This window comes from Phallusia mammillata, chromosome 2, assembly GCF_965637545.1.
Source record: "Phallusia mammillata chromosome 2, kaPhaMamm4.hap1.1, whole genome shotgun sequence".
Classification (NCBI taxonomy): domain Eukaryota; kingdom Metazoa; phylum Chordata; class Ascidiacea; order Phlebobranchia; family Ascidiidae; genus Phallusia; species Phallusia mammillata.
This window is the reverse complement of record NC_137253.1, coordinates 21,128,839-21,144,065: the sequence shown is the minus strand read 5'-3', so window position 1 is coordinate 21,144,065 and position 15,227 is coordinate 21,128,839. Positions and strand designations below refer to the sequence as shown.

Below are 15,227 nucleotides of genomic sequence, written 5' to 3'. Positions count from 1 at the left end.
AAAAGGTGTGTCAAGCAAATTGCCACTTGCCTTTAGCACTTTGCCCACTGCGACACGTCAGCGACATTTCAAAACGAATTGTAGACACAAGTTTATTAATTAGGACAAGAACATAAATAAAACACAAACAATTCGACCTTCGCTTAAAATACTGCATAATTGCACAATTTTAAAGTGCTAAGTTTGCAATTGTCACCAAGGCACTCTAATGTCTGAACTTGGTTACACCAGAAATAATCATTTCTGAAAGTCTTGGAATGGCACTAAAAACAAACGACAAATAAAGCACAGTAATTCACAGTAAACAGTCTTTTGCTGTGCAGGTGCAAAAAGATTGAGAACATACTGTCTAAAACGAATTAGACATTGTCTGTGCCTGGCAGCGCATCATGGCCGTACAAAAATGTTTTTATCTGGCAGCATCTTGACCTTTAGTCACGCCGAGTTTAAGCGAAAACGAAGGGAAACAAGTTTTGTCTTTCACAACTCATTGACGACTTTTTATGTGTATCGGCCGTATGAGGAATAATTGCAAACGTCGAAGATAGATTTGCCATTGCTTGCCCTTTCCAACAAAGGTGAGTCGATCGGGTTATCCTCGGTGTGGCAAACGCTGATGTTTTTGCTTTCACCGAACCGCATCGAAGGGCTGCCCATTGCCGCAGCTCGCTTTCTGCGCCATTGAGATCGGAACCTGGCAGCAGATTCTCCCAAGTCAGCGGTTAGGGTAATTGTTGTCTCGTCAAAGCGAACCTGCAGGAAAATCAACTTTTTCACACAAGACATCAGATAACAACAATGCTATTGCAGCCTCGGATGACCTTCTTGCTACAAGCCTTCTTACGGTTTGAATCAATATGTTGTTTTGCTATCACACTAGCAGAATATCAACATGTTAAAGTTCACTTAAAGTTAAGCAGAATATCAACTTCAGTCTTAAAGTTAAGTACACATAACCAGCAAAACAAAAACTTTAAGTGACAAAATTACTAAACAAATTCTGATTTTTTACTTTGATTTAAAAACAGTCCTATAAATCAACTTACACTCCGTCTCCCTTTACGCAGGGTTGTAGGGGGGAGCGATGAGGAAATGGGAATATTAATGGAACTGTTGCCTGATTCACTGTCGCTGTCGTCAATACCAACGTTGTCGTAGCTTCGTACCCGCTGGATGGGGCCATTGCGCTTTAGCTTGATCATCACGTGATTAAAGTCTTTCGATGGGCGCGGTAAAGTGGGCGAGTCGTATACAGTGTCACCTACTGAGCTGATCGGGCTCTCAGGTCTGTTTGTGTAACGGAAAGGTGCATCGTGATTGGCAGTTTGCACTGATGTGACCTATTAAAAACATAATAAAAATACATTAACACTCTGATAACGTTAACAGTTTGTTAGCGAAAAAAAACAAAAAATTGGTCGAAGGATTATTTCAATATAATCTCAAAAAGAGTGAACATTTTACAAAAAAATCGATATTTTTCTTCAGTTTTAAACATCCTACACAATGCGCATAATCCGAGTTTTGATATTGAACGTGGTTTATCAATAGCTTCTATTCGCTAAAACTCATTACGGCTTTGCAAAGAAAACGAGAACTCACCTTTAGTTTCGGAATAGCTATAGGCGTGCTTGCTTTCAGTCGATCACCTAAAACATCCTTGGTCATTTTGGCGTCTGTCTCGAGGTCTGATGAAGCACTGTCTGAATTCTCACTTGTGCTGTCGTTATGAAGCAAAAAGACGGCTAGTTGCGGAGATTTCGACAACGCGACTTCCTTCGGCGACTTGCTTACTACACTGACGGCAGCGCGCGAGCCATTCTTCTTCGAAGCGTCGCAGTCTTCTCCCATGTCTATTGTTCCTACTGGCTCTGACGTCATGTGAGGAGAACTCCACACGCTCGGAAAAACGTAAACAGGTCGCTTGTCCTCACACCGGTTCGGGTCGAGTGCCTTGTTTATTTGACAGTCACCGTTTGACGTGCGCGGGACAAATTGCTTTTAGTGTCCTCTTGTCGGTCTTTTGTTCCAGTCTCGCGGCAATGTTTTGTCAGGTTCCGGGACAAATCGCTTTTGCGTTTATTTGCTATGTGCTCTGCGCCCTATGAAAATAGTGTCAACATTGCCAGTGACCTTGAATGAATAAGGTCTGTTAAACTTCCTGTTTCGGAAGACACAATTAACTCGCCTAACAAAATAAATAACGAGTTTCTTCGTGGGAGATACATACCACCTGAAGTGACACAATCAAAAAAGCAGCAGAAAAGGCTTAAAGCACAACTTATTTACAACATGAGAAATAATAAACTCCATAATAATCATAAATACAAGAAGTTAGGTTCGGCCACCAGTAAACAGCTGGTTCAATATTAGGCTATCCGCACCGGTAAACAAGGCTTTCCGTAATTTTACGGAAAAGTCAAAAACAAAAATACCCTCAGTTACCACCTGTTTAATGTGGAACAACATGAGCCACTAATGTCAAGTGTTAAAAAGAGCACTACAAAGCAAAGGGTCGCATTCCCCCACGAGAGTGTGACCTTGAGAAAGGAAAGTGCTCGTTGTTGTAAAATCTCTACAAGCCCTGACGCACCTCTTCAGAACACACAAACAATTTTTCTACCGCTGTCAACAGCTTGTCTTCATATCGTTGTTTCATTAAATAACTGACTGGTGGTTAAGATAAAATAAAAAAACAAACATTGGAGATGATAGAAATTTACTATGATCTAATTACTATGAAACATAATGCATTTTTCCACAACGTACACACGTAAAAGTTAAATTTAGAATTTTAAACCGCTTTCCCAATATGTACCACTCCTTTCGACTTTAAACCACGCAAATATATACCGTTTTAACCCGAGTTCTGTCAACAAAAGGGTCGTTGCCAGGTGCAGATTAGAGGCAAAAACAACTTGCTGGACTGTTCATGCGGCTTGGCCAAACATCGCGCCACTACAATTTTCATTTCGATCAACCCCTGTATTCAACAGCAAGCACTTGAGACTTGAAAGTGACTGCGTTTGACAGGCCATAAATTAACTCCTCAAGTATCTTCACGAAACGTAAAGTTAAATCAAAACACCACTTACACAGCTAACTGCTTCAAATAAACGATTTAAAACAGCAACCTTAATCAACGACAAAATATCTAAATGTTGGGTCAAAGAAACACAACGTATACTAGAAATTTTATGTTACCATTTTCTGTGTACAATTTGGACAGATTTATTGTTGCTGTTTGTGTAAAAAAAGTTAGTTCGGGAAAATATTTTAGTTACAGCCAAGCTGCAGACTTGAATCACAGACACGCCCACCGTCAAGTCGTACATTTGCAACTATCAGATTTTTATCAAAATACCGATTCAAAACAAGTTTACTGTTATTCTTTTTTAATGGCTTTTTATTGAAAATGAGCATTGAATAATATTTTACTGTTATCCTTCGAGCAAAACATGTTTGTATCCCTATGACTCGTACCTAGCAGTTTATGCAAACAAAAGACCAAAGGCATACATGACCTTGTGAAAAATATTGATTAAACCGACAAAACACGCACGCTATGGTGGGAAGCAACAATACAAGGTTTATTTGTTCTGAGCTAACTGTTCTCGGGTTGATAAAACAGCTCTTCTGTTTTGAAATTTCTGGTAACCGCAAAATAAATAAGCATAAAACCAGCTCGGGAACTCCTTTTGCTGACTTAAGCTTTTACAACCAAACCTTTATTAAGAACTGGGTGCTTACAGTGCGTGGTCAAACATTCGAAAGACAATGACCATCGAAATGCGTTAATCTTTTTGTCTAGCTATTGGGGGTGGAACTTTGAATCCACATACAACGCCCATTAAACGGATGCTGATCACAAAAACCTTCATCGAAACGGAACTGTCTGATCATTCCGAAATTCTTGGCGTTCCACAAACACCATTAAGCGGAATTTCATGGCAGCGCAACTGTCCTTCAAACGATGCGTGCGAATCCGAACCCGGGCCACCACAAACGCGGAGAGGTCGAAAGCGTATCGCGCAAGTCAGTTGTAACTCAATGTTTTGTGATAACACTCCGTAACTTGTCGAGCGAAACCACACGGAAGGTCCAACCCTCAGCAAGCGTCACCGTCCTCGCTCGTGATTGGCTGCTGACCTGGTTGCTGGAGCTGTAAACAGTTGCCAGCCTGTTGTCCGCGACAACAAAGACAACCTTCCCGGCCAATATTCATACCTGCGCCACAACACTCTCACGCAATTGTTCCCAGCAAAATACAAGCCACCTGAATGAAGGCGACTCGCCGCGTGACGTCTTTCCGATTGAAAGCATCAAGGCGCGAATACCTCACCCCGGATCAGGTCTCACATCAGTATCCACAACGTAATGGGCGAGGACTGGGCGTTGGTCGGTGTTGGGTTTCTGCAAACGATTTTCAACCGAGTATGTTTGTGCAGCGAATGTAGGACAACGACGAAAAAATGGCGAAAACAACGTTAGTACTTTCAATTCCTTTTTATCTGTCAATTATTTACCGCCATAATCTGTGCTTGTGTTTACGCGTGTTTATTGATTTAACTTTATGATGACGCGTGCTGGGGCTTATGTTTTACAAGACCTACACGAGCGATCAACAAGAGTTCGTTACCATTGGAAGGACATTAACAAAGTTTTTCTGCATGTATCCAGGTTGTTGTAATCAGAGTAATCATAAGATGACTGACGACCTTAATAAAATCGATTATTTATTTCACAACTTATTGCCCCGGTAGTTTTCATGTCAACATCAACCAATTTGCCATAACGACATGCTATTGTCACATAAGTTAAGAACTTACCAGCAAACAGATTTCACAACATAAACACACGCATACTTAGTTCCTAAACAAACGATAAAAGTCTGTACATCTGATTATGTTTGTTAGGGGCTTATCAGGAGCAGGCATTTATGTTTGAAAAAAGGGACATAATTAAAACTTTGTAAGGGCCAATAATAATCAAGTAAAATAAAGTAACGTTTGCTAAAAAATATGTATACGTAACTTTCTAGGGTTTTTCAAACTCATTCATTCAAATTCGAACGTTTAGTATTCTGCTTAGTTGCACGACAATTTAGTTTAACATGCTTATAATACCAGCATAACTTTTACCTGTAGGTAATAGGTTCGTTAATTTAAGGCTTGTCAAGATGAAAAGTGATGATTAATGAAACTTGTGCTCGTGTTTTGTCGTGCGTACCAAGCCCGTCCGGTTCTATCTCACGTCGTAGCAGAGTGTCAGTTTTTGTTGTTTCAGCTATAGTAAGTCAATGCATATTTTTTCTCAGTGTGTTGTGTTTTCTCACAATTGTTGCTAAAAACGGAAATCAGTTCACGATTACAACGTCTACTGTGTATGTGACGCCGCAGTTGTTATTGATTTGCTGGAAAAAATGTCGGAACGAGAAATTGAAAACGCTGATCAAGATTCTACAACAAAAGACACAAAGATTAAGGTGCGGCTGTAAAAATTAAAAAAATTGTGAAGACAAAATAATGGATGTTTGTATAAATCTAAACAGATAGGTGTGATTAGGTTCCTTTTATGGCGGACAGTCTGCACGAATAGTGAGACGACAACCTGATATCATGTTTTCTTAAGATCATTATTCACATAAAAGTTTGAAGGACTTCAGTTGATAATCATCTTGTTGCAGACGAGTTCAGAAAACTTTTTTCGGGATGGAATAACACCGATTGATTACATTCTAATACACGATCAATCTATGCGAAAAGAAAAGAATGATTGGAGGCAAACATTCGAGAATAACTTACAAGCGGAGGGTTTAGTGTTGGAAACGGAAATTTTGGAAGACGACGGATCTTGTGATGGTAAACTCCGTTTTCCCTTGCATAGAAAGGTAAGATATAATATTTTCAGACGAATCAAGTTTAAATAGCGAAACTGTTGCAGATGCATATACGTCCTTATTATAACCTTGTTATAAGCTTAATATAAAAAGGTGGGGTAGCAATCGATTGTATTAAATTGTACTGAATTTGATTTTAAATCAACATGACATTGTGTTTGGTAAAAAACTGCGTTGAGACCAACGGCGGTTTGCGACAAAAACAATTTATAATCGATATATAAAGCTATATACTTGGGGTTGGCAATGGATTTGCTATTTTGTCGAAGTGGATTTCCTTGTTTTTTGAAATATTAGCGAAAGGATAATGGCAGCAGAGATGAGCTCGATAAAGAAAAACATGGGTCGGTTTTTGTGAAAATTCACGCGCCATGGGACACCCTTTGCAAGTGGGCCGAACTAACGAGAATGAGAAAACCTATCGCTGTCAACAACATCTTGGAAAGTTCAACGGGAAAACCAAATCGATGTTCTAACGTAAGTTAACAAGTCCAATTGTGACCTACAAAATTAGATCAACGATAGGATTTCCAACGGACAGTTTTCCCTGTTGTGAAACAATACTAATATGTTTGGTAGGGTAGAGTGTTTGGTGTGGGCTAAAAACCCATAACTAGGCTTACCCTATGTTTTGCATGCGGATAAAGAGCATAATTTATCGAAATATTTACTGAAAGCGAACTATTTTTGTACAGTGGATGCAGAGGTTTACCATGGATTCTCCTAAGCTGACTAAACCCGGATATCAGTTCGATACACACGAAACTGATCAAAAGTATTTTACCTCGCCGTTCGACCGGGCTCGTATATCTTCGTACGTATATGATTGTTGTTTATTGTATGTCATAACGCTTTAAAGTTTGAACATTTTTTAGGTTTTTAATCGAGGACAAGGACACTTTTTTCACACACGCCGAAAGATTTCGGATTGTAAGTTGTTTGAAGCGACTACATTGTACAAAAACCTAAAATACTGTTAATGAGTCGGTTTGAAAGTAGCTAAGATGAGACTAAATTAGCCACCCATTTTAGTTAATTCTCGATATTGTAAAACTATACCTTATTTCAGGTGAGTGGAATACTAAAAACCACTAAATTCTGTGAAACCGCTGTCGGAATTGAAAGATTGCGAAATCAACGCGTTTACTTGGCTGATTACCCGCTGCATGATGGAAATTGGAAGTTACCAGATAAGTCACCTGGTATGTTAGTTATATGTTAGTTAAAATCCCGACATTTCAAATTCCAAAGAACAGTATATATACTATTATAATAACACTAATAATAACAAGTGCTTTGAGCACACATTGTTCTTATTGAATTGTTTTCGTATCACCTGAATATCTTTACAGCAAAGCAAGAAACTTGTGAATTTGTTATTCGAACATAAAGTTAAAAAACGAACAGGATAGATTGTATTTTTGCCCTCCAGTTCGGAAGGGGATGATTGTAATTCATCAAATCGAAAACGCAACCGGAAATTCGTGAAATGTCTACTGTGTGTGGTCAACAGGTTCGGGGCATGCAGGGCAATTCGATGATAAAGTACTGCCCGATCCGTTCGGGCGATGACCTACTCTCGACTAATTAGAATCCGATAAATGTCTAATTGACAGCTAAAATAGTCAACCATAACCCTTCCGCCTAGTTCATATGACGTGCATACGTTTATTTTAGGTACCAGCTCATTACTCAATGAAAGGCAAACTTTGTATTGGACTTGGGCACGACCTGGAGCTTGGTTGTTGTACCAGCCACTGGAACTTATTCGGTGAGTACAAAGAACACAAAGCGCCCAGCGATGCAAACTTTTGTATAATTTTGCTTGTTTCCTATATGCTTTCTGGTTTTCCCTCAATAACATTTCCTCTTCTGAAAAACGACAAGGAAGGGCAGCAATAATTATACTTTTGTTGGCCCCCATTAAGTTATTATAGGTTATATTTACTACACATATATTTTGGGGAACAGTGAAGTGTTTATATTTAGGCTAATACTAAACTCTTGCCTTTGGGTTTCTAAAAACATGTAATTCTAAAAAGCCAAAGTCGTTCAAGTTAAGTTTCTCTACACTGATTTTGTGAAATCTGAATCTACATTAATGCAAACAATGGGTTTATCACAAAAAAACATTTTTTTTATTCATTACAGACAGTATTTTGGAGAGAAAATTGGAGTTTACTTTGCTTGGTTGGGATTTTATACAGAAATGTTGATACCTGCGGCGATCCTTGGTGTTCTTGCATTCTTGTACGGCCTCGGCACTGTTGCGAGCGACGAAATACAGTAAGTTGGGTAAAACATGAAAACTTAGGCGAAATGAAACACGATATTTTCAGTTTGGCGCACTCGTTTTACCTCACGTATTTTGAACAAAAGTTCTGTCGTGTTGGTAAAGTGTTTAAGTTATTAATTGCGAAAACGTTTTTATACACAAACCAACTTTTTATACAGGCAACAGGTTTGCAGTTCGAATTTGGAGATTTGTCCGCTTTGCGACACCTGCACTTTTGTCCCACTCAACCACTCGTGTCTGTACAGTCAAGTGACCTACGTGTTTGACAACACGTTCACTGTGATCTATTCCTTTATCATGGCGATATGGGGTAGGTAACCCATGACTGTTACTGCATTTTGTTGTAATTCGCGCGGTCTGCGGGTTGAATTCAAGTTTGGGTTTGAGTGTAAATAAACTGAACTTGATTCAGGTGTTAATTCGCACATTATGGCTTATTTGTGTTGTAATTTCAGCAACTTTCAATCGGGTCTGTGCCGGGTGTAGGAGATACCTTTATCTTAACAACACACACTTCCAGCAGTTTTGTAAATCGTTAACCGTTGCTGTTTGTGTTCATTTTAAACCTATTTTTTGAACCTTGCAATAAAAGAAAAGTATTAAATTTAGGACAATAGCCCTATGATCGCAATAAAATTGATATGTTGCTTGTGTGGGTGATATTTATTGCCTAACACCATTTTCACAAACCAAACTCTTGTTGTAAATTGTGTAGCAACATTTTTCCTGGAATTTTGGAAGCGAAGGCGTGCAGAACTGGCGTACAAGTGGGATACGAATGACATCAACCGGCAAGAGGTACAAATTGTGTAATTTAAGTTATCATTTGTTGTCATTCCTAAGTTTAGTAAGTGACTTGTGACTTATTTAGGGCCTGGTCCGACCAGAATTTGAAACTGTGGCCAACAAGCAAAAGTTGAATCCGGTGACTGGAAAGCAAGAACCATATTTGTCATCTAACCTCAAAGGAAAAAGAATCGCTGCATCATGTACAACGTTTTTGTTCATGGTAAGCGTTTCGAAAATAACAAAAAGATACATAAAAGTTATATAGGCTACTCAAACAGTCGTAAAATTTATGGTTTTAAACTTCGACAACTTTGATATATTTAATGCTATTTTTCACAGTTACTCCTGGTACTGGCTGCTCTTTTCGGTGTGATTCTATACAGAACAATTCTCACTGAAGTAGCTTACTACAGCACACCTGATGTATTTCTGCGACAAAACTCCCGCCTTCTTATCTCGGTCTCGGCCTCTTTCATTAACTTTATCATCATTACCATTATGGATGTGGTATATGATTTACAGTCATAACTTTTCTTATGAGCAGATATACACATAAGTTATATAGACCAAAGTTGTGTTTACAGGCGATACGTGTAATTATTATTATCAACAAAATAATTATATCATATGTGTTCTAGCCATTAACTTGAAAATGTAGATGCTTGGTTGCTTTAACAAACTTCCAATTCAATATCAAACATATATTTGATTTTTTTAAGTTATATCAGAAACTGGCCATCAAACTCACCAACATGGGTAAGTTGGTTGCATTAATGAAGACTGACCTTTTGACTTTATGTTGTTGTAAATATGTGACGTTGCAGAGGCTCCACGAACACAGGATGAGTTTGAGGATTCTTACACTCTTAAGATGTTTCTGTTTCAAGCAGTTAACTATTATTCTTCTACTTTTTATGCCGCTTTTTTCCGCGGTAGGGTTGTTGGAACACCATTTAGCTACAACCGCATTGGAGGTTTTCGCCAGGAACAGGTTAGAGTTAGACCGTATATACAGTAAAATTTCAAAAACTTATTTTTTACAATCCTAAACAGATTCTAAACAATTACCAAGAGTACCATGGTTTTAACACATAACATAGTCATGCAGCTACTTGATGTTTTTTGGCTTTGAAATCGTTTTGTCTACAAGGTGAATAGAATTTGTAAGGGTTAAACCGCTATCCGTATTTTCAGTGTGATCCAGCTGGTTGCTTGATCGAAGTTTGTATTAATCTTGGATTAGTGATGGTATTGAAGCAAGCACTAAACAACATCAAAGAAATACTCTTTCCGTAAGCGATATTTGCTAGTTTTAGACCTGAATGTGCACTATTTTGAGGCTAAATAGAATTGTTTGCACAGAGTGTTGTCAAACTGGTGGAAAAAGAGAAAATCGATGAAACTTAAAAAGGATTTGGAGAAAAGGATTAAAGGTATTTGGAATCAAAACAGTTCCAGAAAAACGTGAATAACATTAAATACTAAAAATAACGTTACCTTACAACGACACATTGTACCTCCTGTTTACTATAGTCCTATTCCTATGTAAGATGAACATAAATTCATAACTGGGATCAGCCCTGAAGCGTCTATGCAGACCAGCGATCACGGCACACTCATATGTAAATCACAGTACGCCAGGCCCATTGAAGGCGCTATACCGAATCAGCCGGTCACCAAGCATTCACCACCATATGGCAAGGCGTAGGCTAGAAAAATCTAGCCTGCGGTGGAGAATCCGCCGAACTACCAACTGAGCTACACAGGCCCAGTGGAGAATCCGCCGAAAGTCGAATCACAAGCGCCTTCAATGGGCCTGGCGTACTGTGATTTATATATGAGTGTGCCGTGATCGCTGGTCTGCATAGACGCTTCAGGGCTGATCCCAGTTATGAATTTATGTTCATCTTAACTGATACTGGTCAATCTGGCGATCCCCTACTACGAAGCTGACATGTGCAGCATACGAGGCAGGCAACGGTGCTTGTGATTCGACTTTCGGCGGATTCTCCACTGGGCCTGTGTAGCTCAGTTGGTAGAGCGCGAGTCCCGGAAAGACTCCTGTCGTGGGTTCGAATCCCACCGCAGGCTAGATTTTTCTAGCCTACGCCTTGCCATATGGTGGTGAATGCTTGGTGACCGGCTGATTCGGTATAGCGCCTTCAATGGGCCTGGCGTACTGTGATTTATTCCTATGTAACGTTAACCTTATCATTATTCACACTCAACAGAATCACCACAAAAAAATTCACAGGACGAACTGTCGGACAAGCTGCTCGATCAAGCAACATTTCGCGATTATTCGTTGGAACCATTTGAAGAACTTGGACTTTTCTCGGAATATCTTGAAATGGGCAAGTTGAATCGAATTTGTTAAAAATGTCAGCAGCTTATGTAAACCAATTTGAATCAGTCTTCGGCATGAATTATGCACTAATATTGGATATATTACAAAACTCATACCGCATGGCATCGAATGATTGCATTACAGGTCACTAATTGCAGCAATATTGATCTTGGTGTAGGTTAATATAATACGGGGCAATATCAAACACATTACGTCTTTTGCAGTTATACAGTTTGGCTTTGTAACGTTGTTTGTTACTGCTTTCCCACTTGGCCCACTTTTTGCTTTGCTCAACAACGTTATTGAGATCAGATTAGACGCCTACAAGTTTGTGACCCAGTATCGACGAGTTGTACCTGATCGCAGCAAGGACATTGGTAAGATTTTATGTCTGTTTGTACACCGTGACCGCCAAACTTTCAATCACATTTTAAATAGTAAACGTTACCTCACAGCACACGGTATTCCGCATGTGAGCCTCTTTAATGTCTATGTTTATTTTCATGATAATATATTGCGTATAAAATTTAGTTGTATAGATTGATCACTAACTTATTATTTTTTGTAGGAATGTGGTTCTCAATACTAGAGGGTATCAGTATTGTGGCAGTGTTAACTAACGGTCTCCTCATCGGCATCACATCTAACTTCATACAGAAGATGGTCTACATTGCACTTTACAGCCCTTGTGCAATAAATCCAAACCGTTCTGACAAGTTAGTGGAATCGATTTGTTTCATGTCATAGAATTTATTTTATTCATGTCAGAGTTGCAAGTCGGGCCGGGTTTTTCGGGCCGGGTTCGGGTTCGGGCCGGGTTCGGGCTTAGGTATTTGTCAGAAAACGGGCGCAAAACGGGCCTGACTTTACGTTCCGTTTCCGCCATTTTTTAGTAACAATTCTCTGGCTTTGACCTAATGCCCACCCTACTCTAAAACGTATTGTTTACCCCATTGTCTACTATTGTTCATTGTGTTTGTTATCTTTTCTCTGTTTTTCTTTCTCATACTTTGTCGCAAGGCTTTCGTGGATAAGCCTGTCAATCAAAATTTCGGGCCTAAACGGGCTTTTCAAAAACGTTTCGGGTTCGGGCCGGGCTTCGGGCTTATACTTTCGGGTTCGGGCCGGGTTCGGGCCGGGTTCGGGCCGGGTTCGGGTTCAGATTTCGGGCCCGCTTGCAACTCTGATTTATGTTATAGAATTGGTAAGGGGTTGGGTCCTAAAATTTTAGCCTACCGCAATATGATTTAAAGTTTAAACCCTCGCTGTTGTAAACGAGCCCACTCATTTGGCCCGGTTGGTGGAGTACAAGAATGAGATTTTCCACCGTCTAAGGTCCTATAATGCTGAACGTCAATACTTTGTAGCCAAGAACGACTATAGGCTTTTATTAAACTATATGGTGTGTATTTCCCCCCAATTTATGCTGCAATCACTTCGGTGAATACTAAGGTATGAACTGTGTGTAAACAACGATATAAAGTTTGCTATTTTTGCAGTTGTTTCGAGGGCTACGTTATGAGCACCCTATCCAATATTTCAGTGGAACTAATTGACAAACGCCCACCATACAACTCCTCAGCTGCTGGCGTGCCTTCAACCTGTTGGTAGGTCATATAATGAGACAACACGTTTGCAAAATAACTTGGACTTCAAGGCTACGTTTACGGTTTTGTATGAAAACCTACACATTGTATACACATGTTAATAATGTAATTTTATGAATGTTATAGGTATGAAAATGTAGATCCCAACGATTCCATTCACCACACAGGACACGACGTGAATCATTGGCATGTGTATGCTGGGATATTTATTTTCATGTTTGTTTTTGAGGTGAGCTCTCGGATGCAATTAAAAACTTAAATTTGACATCGTTTTCAAGACCGATACTGTTATATTTTATTACGTTTTTCAACCTGTCTGTAACACAGGGTCTAATCCTTCAAGGTAAAAGAGTTGCATTTAAGAGAATTGGAAAGTATGCAGCCATATCGGAAACCAAAATCTAACAGTACCTTTTGGTGCGTGTGACGATCAATTGGTTTTGGAGAAGCACAAGTGTCTTAAAATAGCTGATCAATGCACATGTGCAAAAATTATGATCATAGTTGGTTTGACCAGTGAAGCATTTGAAAAAAGCCAGTAACTCGAAAGGCCTCCAAGTCATACAAAAAAAACACATTTTAATTCTGCTTCAACAAAAACTAATTGCCATATGAAACCAATTCTGTACTAATTATAAGCCTTTTTTATGTTGTTAATTTTTTTCTTGTGATTGATAGCACGTAGTTTTTGGGCTGAAAGTCATCGTAGACGTAATCATTCCCGACGTATCACAAAGCCTTGTTATTCAAGCACAAAGACAGAGACTTCTTGAAACTCGGATGTTTTACGATCAACGTGCTTGCAACACACTTGGTAAGGAATGGCGAGCATAAGCCCATGTTTTTAGCTCTAATGTTCGGATTATGAATATAGTTCGTTTTCTACATTGTTGATGACCTTAACCAGAATTTAACTTATTTCAATTTGTTTTTTACTAATTTTTACAGAAGATGATGAACAAACATGTTTGCTGAACACTAGGAACAGTCCTAGTACGTCCCATGAAAATTCAGTACAATCGAATTCAAATCAAAATTGTCTGGTATAGTGATATTTATTTGTCGTCTCGAAAGTCTTGATTTTAAATTTAAAAGAAAAAAAATTAAAAAACATTTATGCACCATGTATAGCAATTTTATCTTTATCTAAAAGTCATTTGGTAAAACATTTGGTGTTGTAAATAATGTTCTTCGTGCAATAGCATTTTATCACTTGTTACTGCGACTGTCAATAAACATCTCGCACACATTCTTTATGACGCACTTCATCAGCTTGAGGCAAGACAACTTATTGACGATAGAGGTCGCAAGAGAACCCATGATTTTCTTGCCAGATTTTTGAAAAAGCTGGCACTGAATCAAACCACAAAACAAAATATTTCAGTTAAACAGTTTTTCTTTAATTGAAATAGAATAATAAGGATGTGTGTGTTTGACATTTGTTGAAATTTGATCGAAATTTACCCCAGAAAAAAATCTTATCTTGGCGCGACAAGATAAAAGGCGCTCTTTCGCCCATTTTCATACTAAAAGCATCACAGCATCGAAATAAATCAATGCGACTGGCTTAAAAGCTCAGGAAACCGTGTGGACAAACAGAATGGAAGAATCAAGAGTTGTTTGGAGTCAAAGTAGGAAGAGATATCAATGCAGAGGACTTTTCTTCTAAACATGACGAAGCTCAAAAACTGGTAAGTATTCTATAGTTCGGATTTATTTTGTCTAAATAGTTTAAAGGTAATGTACAACACAGGTATAGTTTTTTTGGAAAAGAAATTGGCATATATGAGCGTCATATAGTATTTTGAAAAGATGATGATTAGTTCGGCTATTGGAATTGGCTTATCGACGTGATCGATTATACTTTTGAACCAGATGTTAGTTGTAGGGATTAAAAAGTTGCAACTTTTAGAAAAGAAAAAATCAAATATAAACATCAAATTGTTAGCATGACTTTTTATTTTAAGTATAACTATGATGGATTCAGAATAATCTCACAAGAATGCCGTAAAGAATTAACAAAGGTTTTTGTCGCGTTTGTTGGTCTATGAAATCAAAAAGTACTGGTTCTGTGTTTTCTGTGTCGAAAACAGGAACGAAATTAAATATAACTTCTTCGTTTTAACAGTTTGCAATGAAATGGGTTTTCTCACAAAACAGACAAACTTGTCCAATATGTCGCACATCCACAGTTTTTAGAACTTTAAGGTAAAAGTCTTATTGAATTGCTAAAATGGGTCGTTTTTTAAGATTCAGTATTAACAAACAGCAATTCGGCAGGCAGGAATA

At 38.6% G+C, this 15,227-nt stretch overlaps 2 protein-coding genes and 1 non-coding gene across 3 annotated transcripts; 2 read left to right on the top strand and 1 right to left on the bottom strand.

The window, feature by feature from the left end:
- Positions 1 to 78: 78 nt before the first annotated feature.
- On the bottom strand, positions 79 to 2,079 carry LOC145213936 (uncharacterized). Its single transcript, XM_080082342.1, has 3 exons — positions 1,603 to 2,079; positions 1,047 to 1,340; positions 79 to 753 (listed from the first exon to the last, which is right to left on the bottom strand). Exons 1-3 carry the CDS (start codon positions 1,879 to 1,881, stop codon positions 502 to 504), a joined length of 825 nt encoding a protein of 274 aa, XP_079938468.1. The 5' UTR covers positions 1,882 to 2,079; the 3' UTR covers positions 79 to 501.
- Positions 2,080 to 5,422: 3,343 nt separating this feature from the next.
- Positions 5,423 to 14,190, top strand: LOC145213139 (anoctamin-4-like). The gene is made up of 23 exons (XM_080081372.1): positions 5,423 to 5,485; positions 5,687 to 5,890; positions 6,197 to 6,376; positions 6,595 to 6,713; positions 6,775 to 6,829; positions 6,969 to 7,101; positions 7,577 to 7,670; positions 8,051 to 8,185; positions 8,354 to 8,505; positions 8,911 to 8,993; positions 9,067 to 9,204; positions 9,324 to 9,491; positions 9,704 to 9,740; positions 9,809 to 9,975; positions 10,179 to 10,276; positions 10,347 to 10,417; positions 11,216 to 11,338; positions 11,556 to 11,708; positions 11,900 to 12,047; positions 12,831 to 12,938; positions 13,065 to 13,167; positions 13,617 to 13,752; positions 13,887 to 14,190. Exons 1-23 carry the CDS (start codon positions 5,423 to 5,425, stop codon positions 13,985 to 13,987), a joined length of 2,769 nt encoding a protein of 922 aa, XP_079937498.1. The 3' UTR covers positions 13,988 to 14,190.
- Positions 11,002 to 11,075, top strand: Trnas-gga (transfer RNA serine (anticodon GGA)). The gene has a single exon. It is a non-coding gene; the product is annotated as a tRNA-Ser (tRNA).
- Positions 14,191 to 15,227: the final 1,037 nt, after the last annotated feature.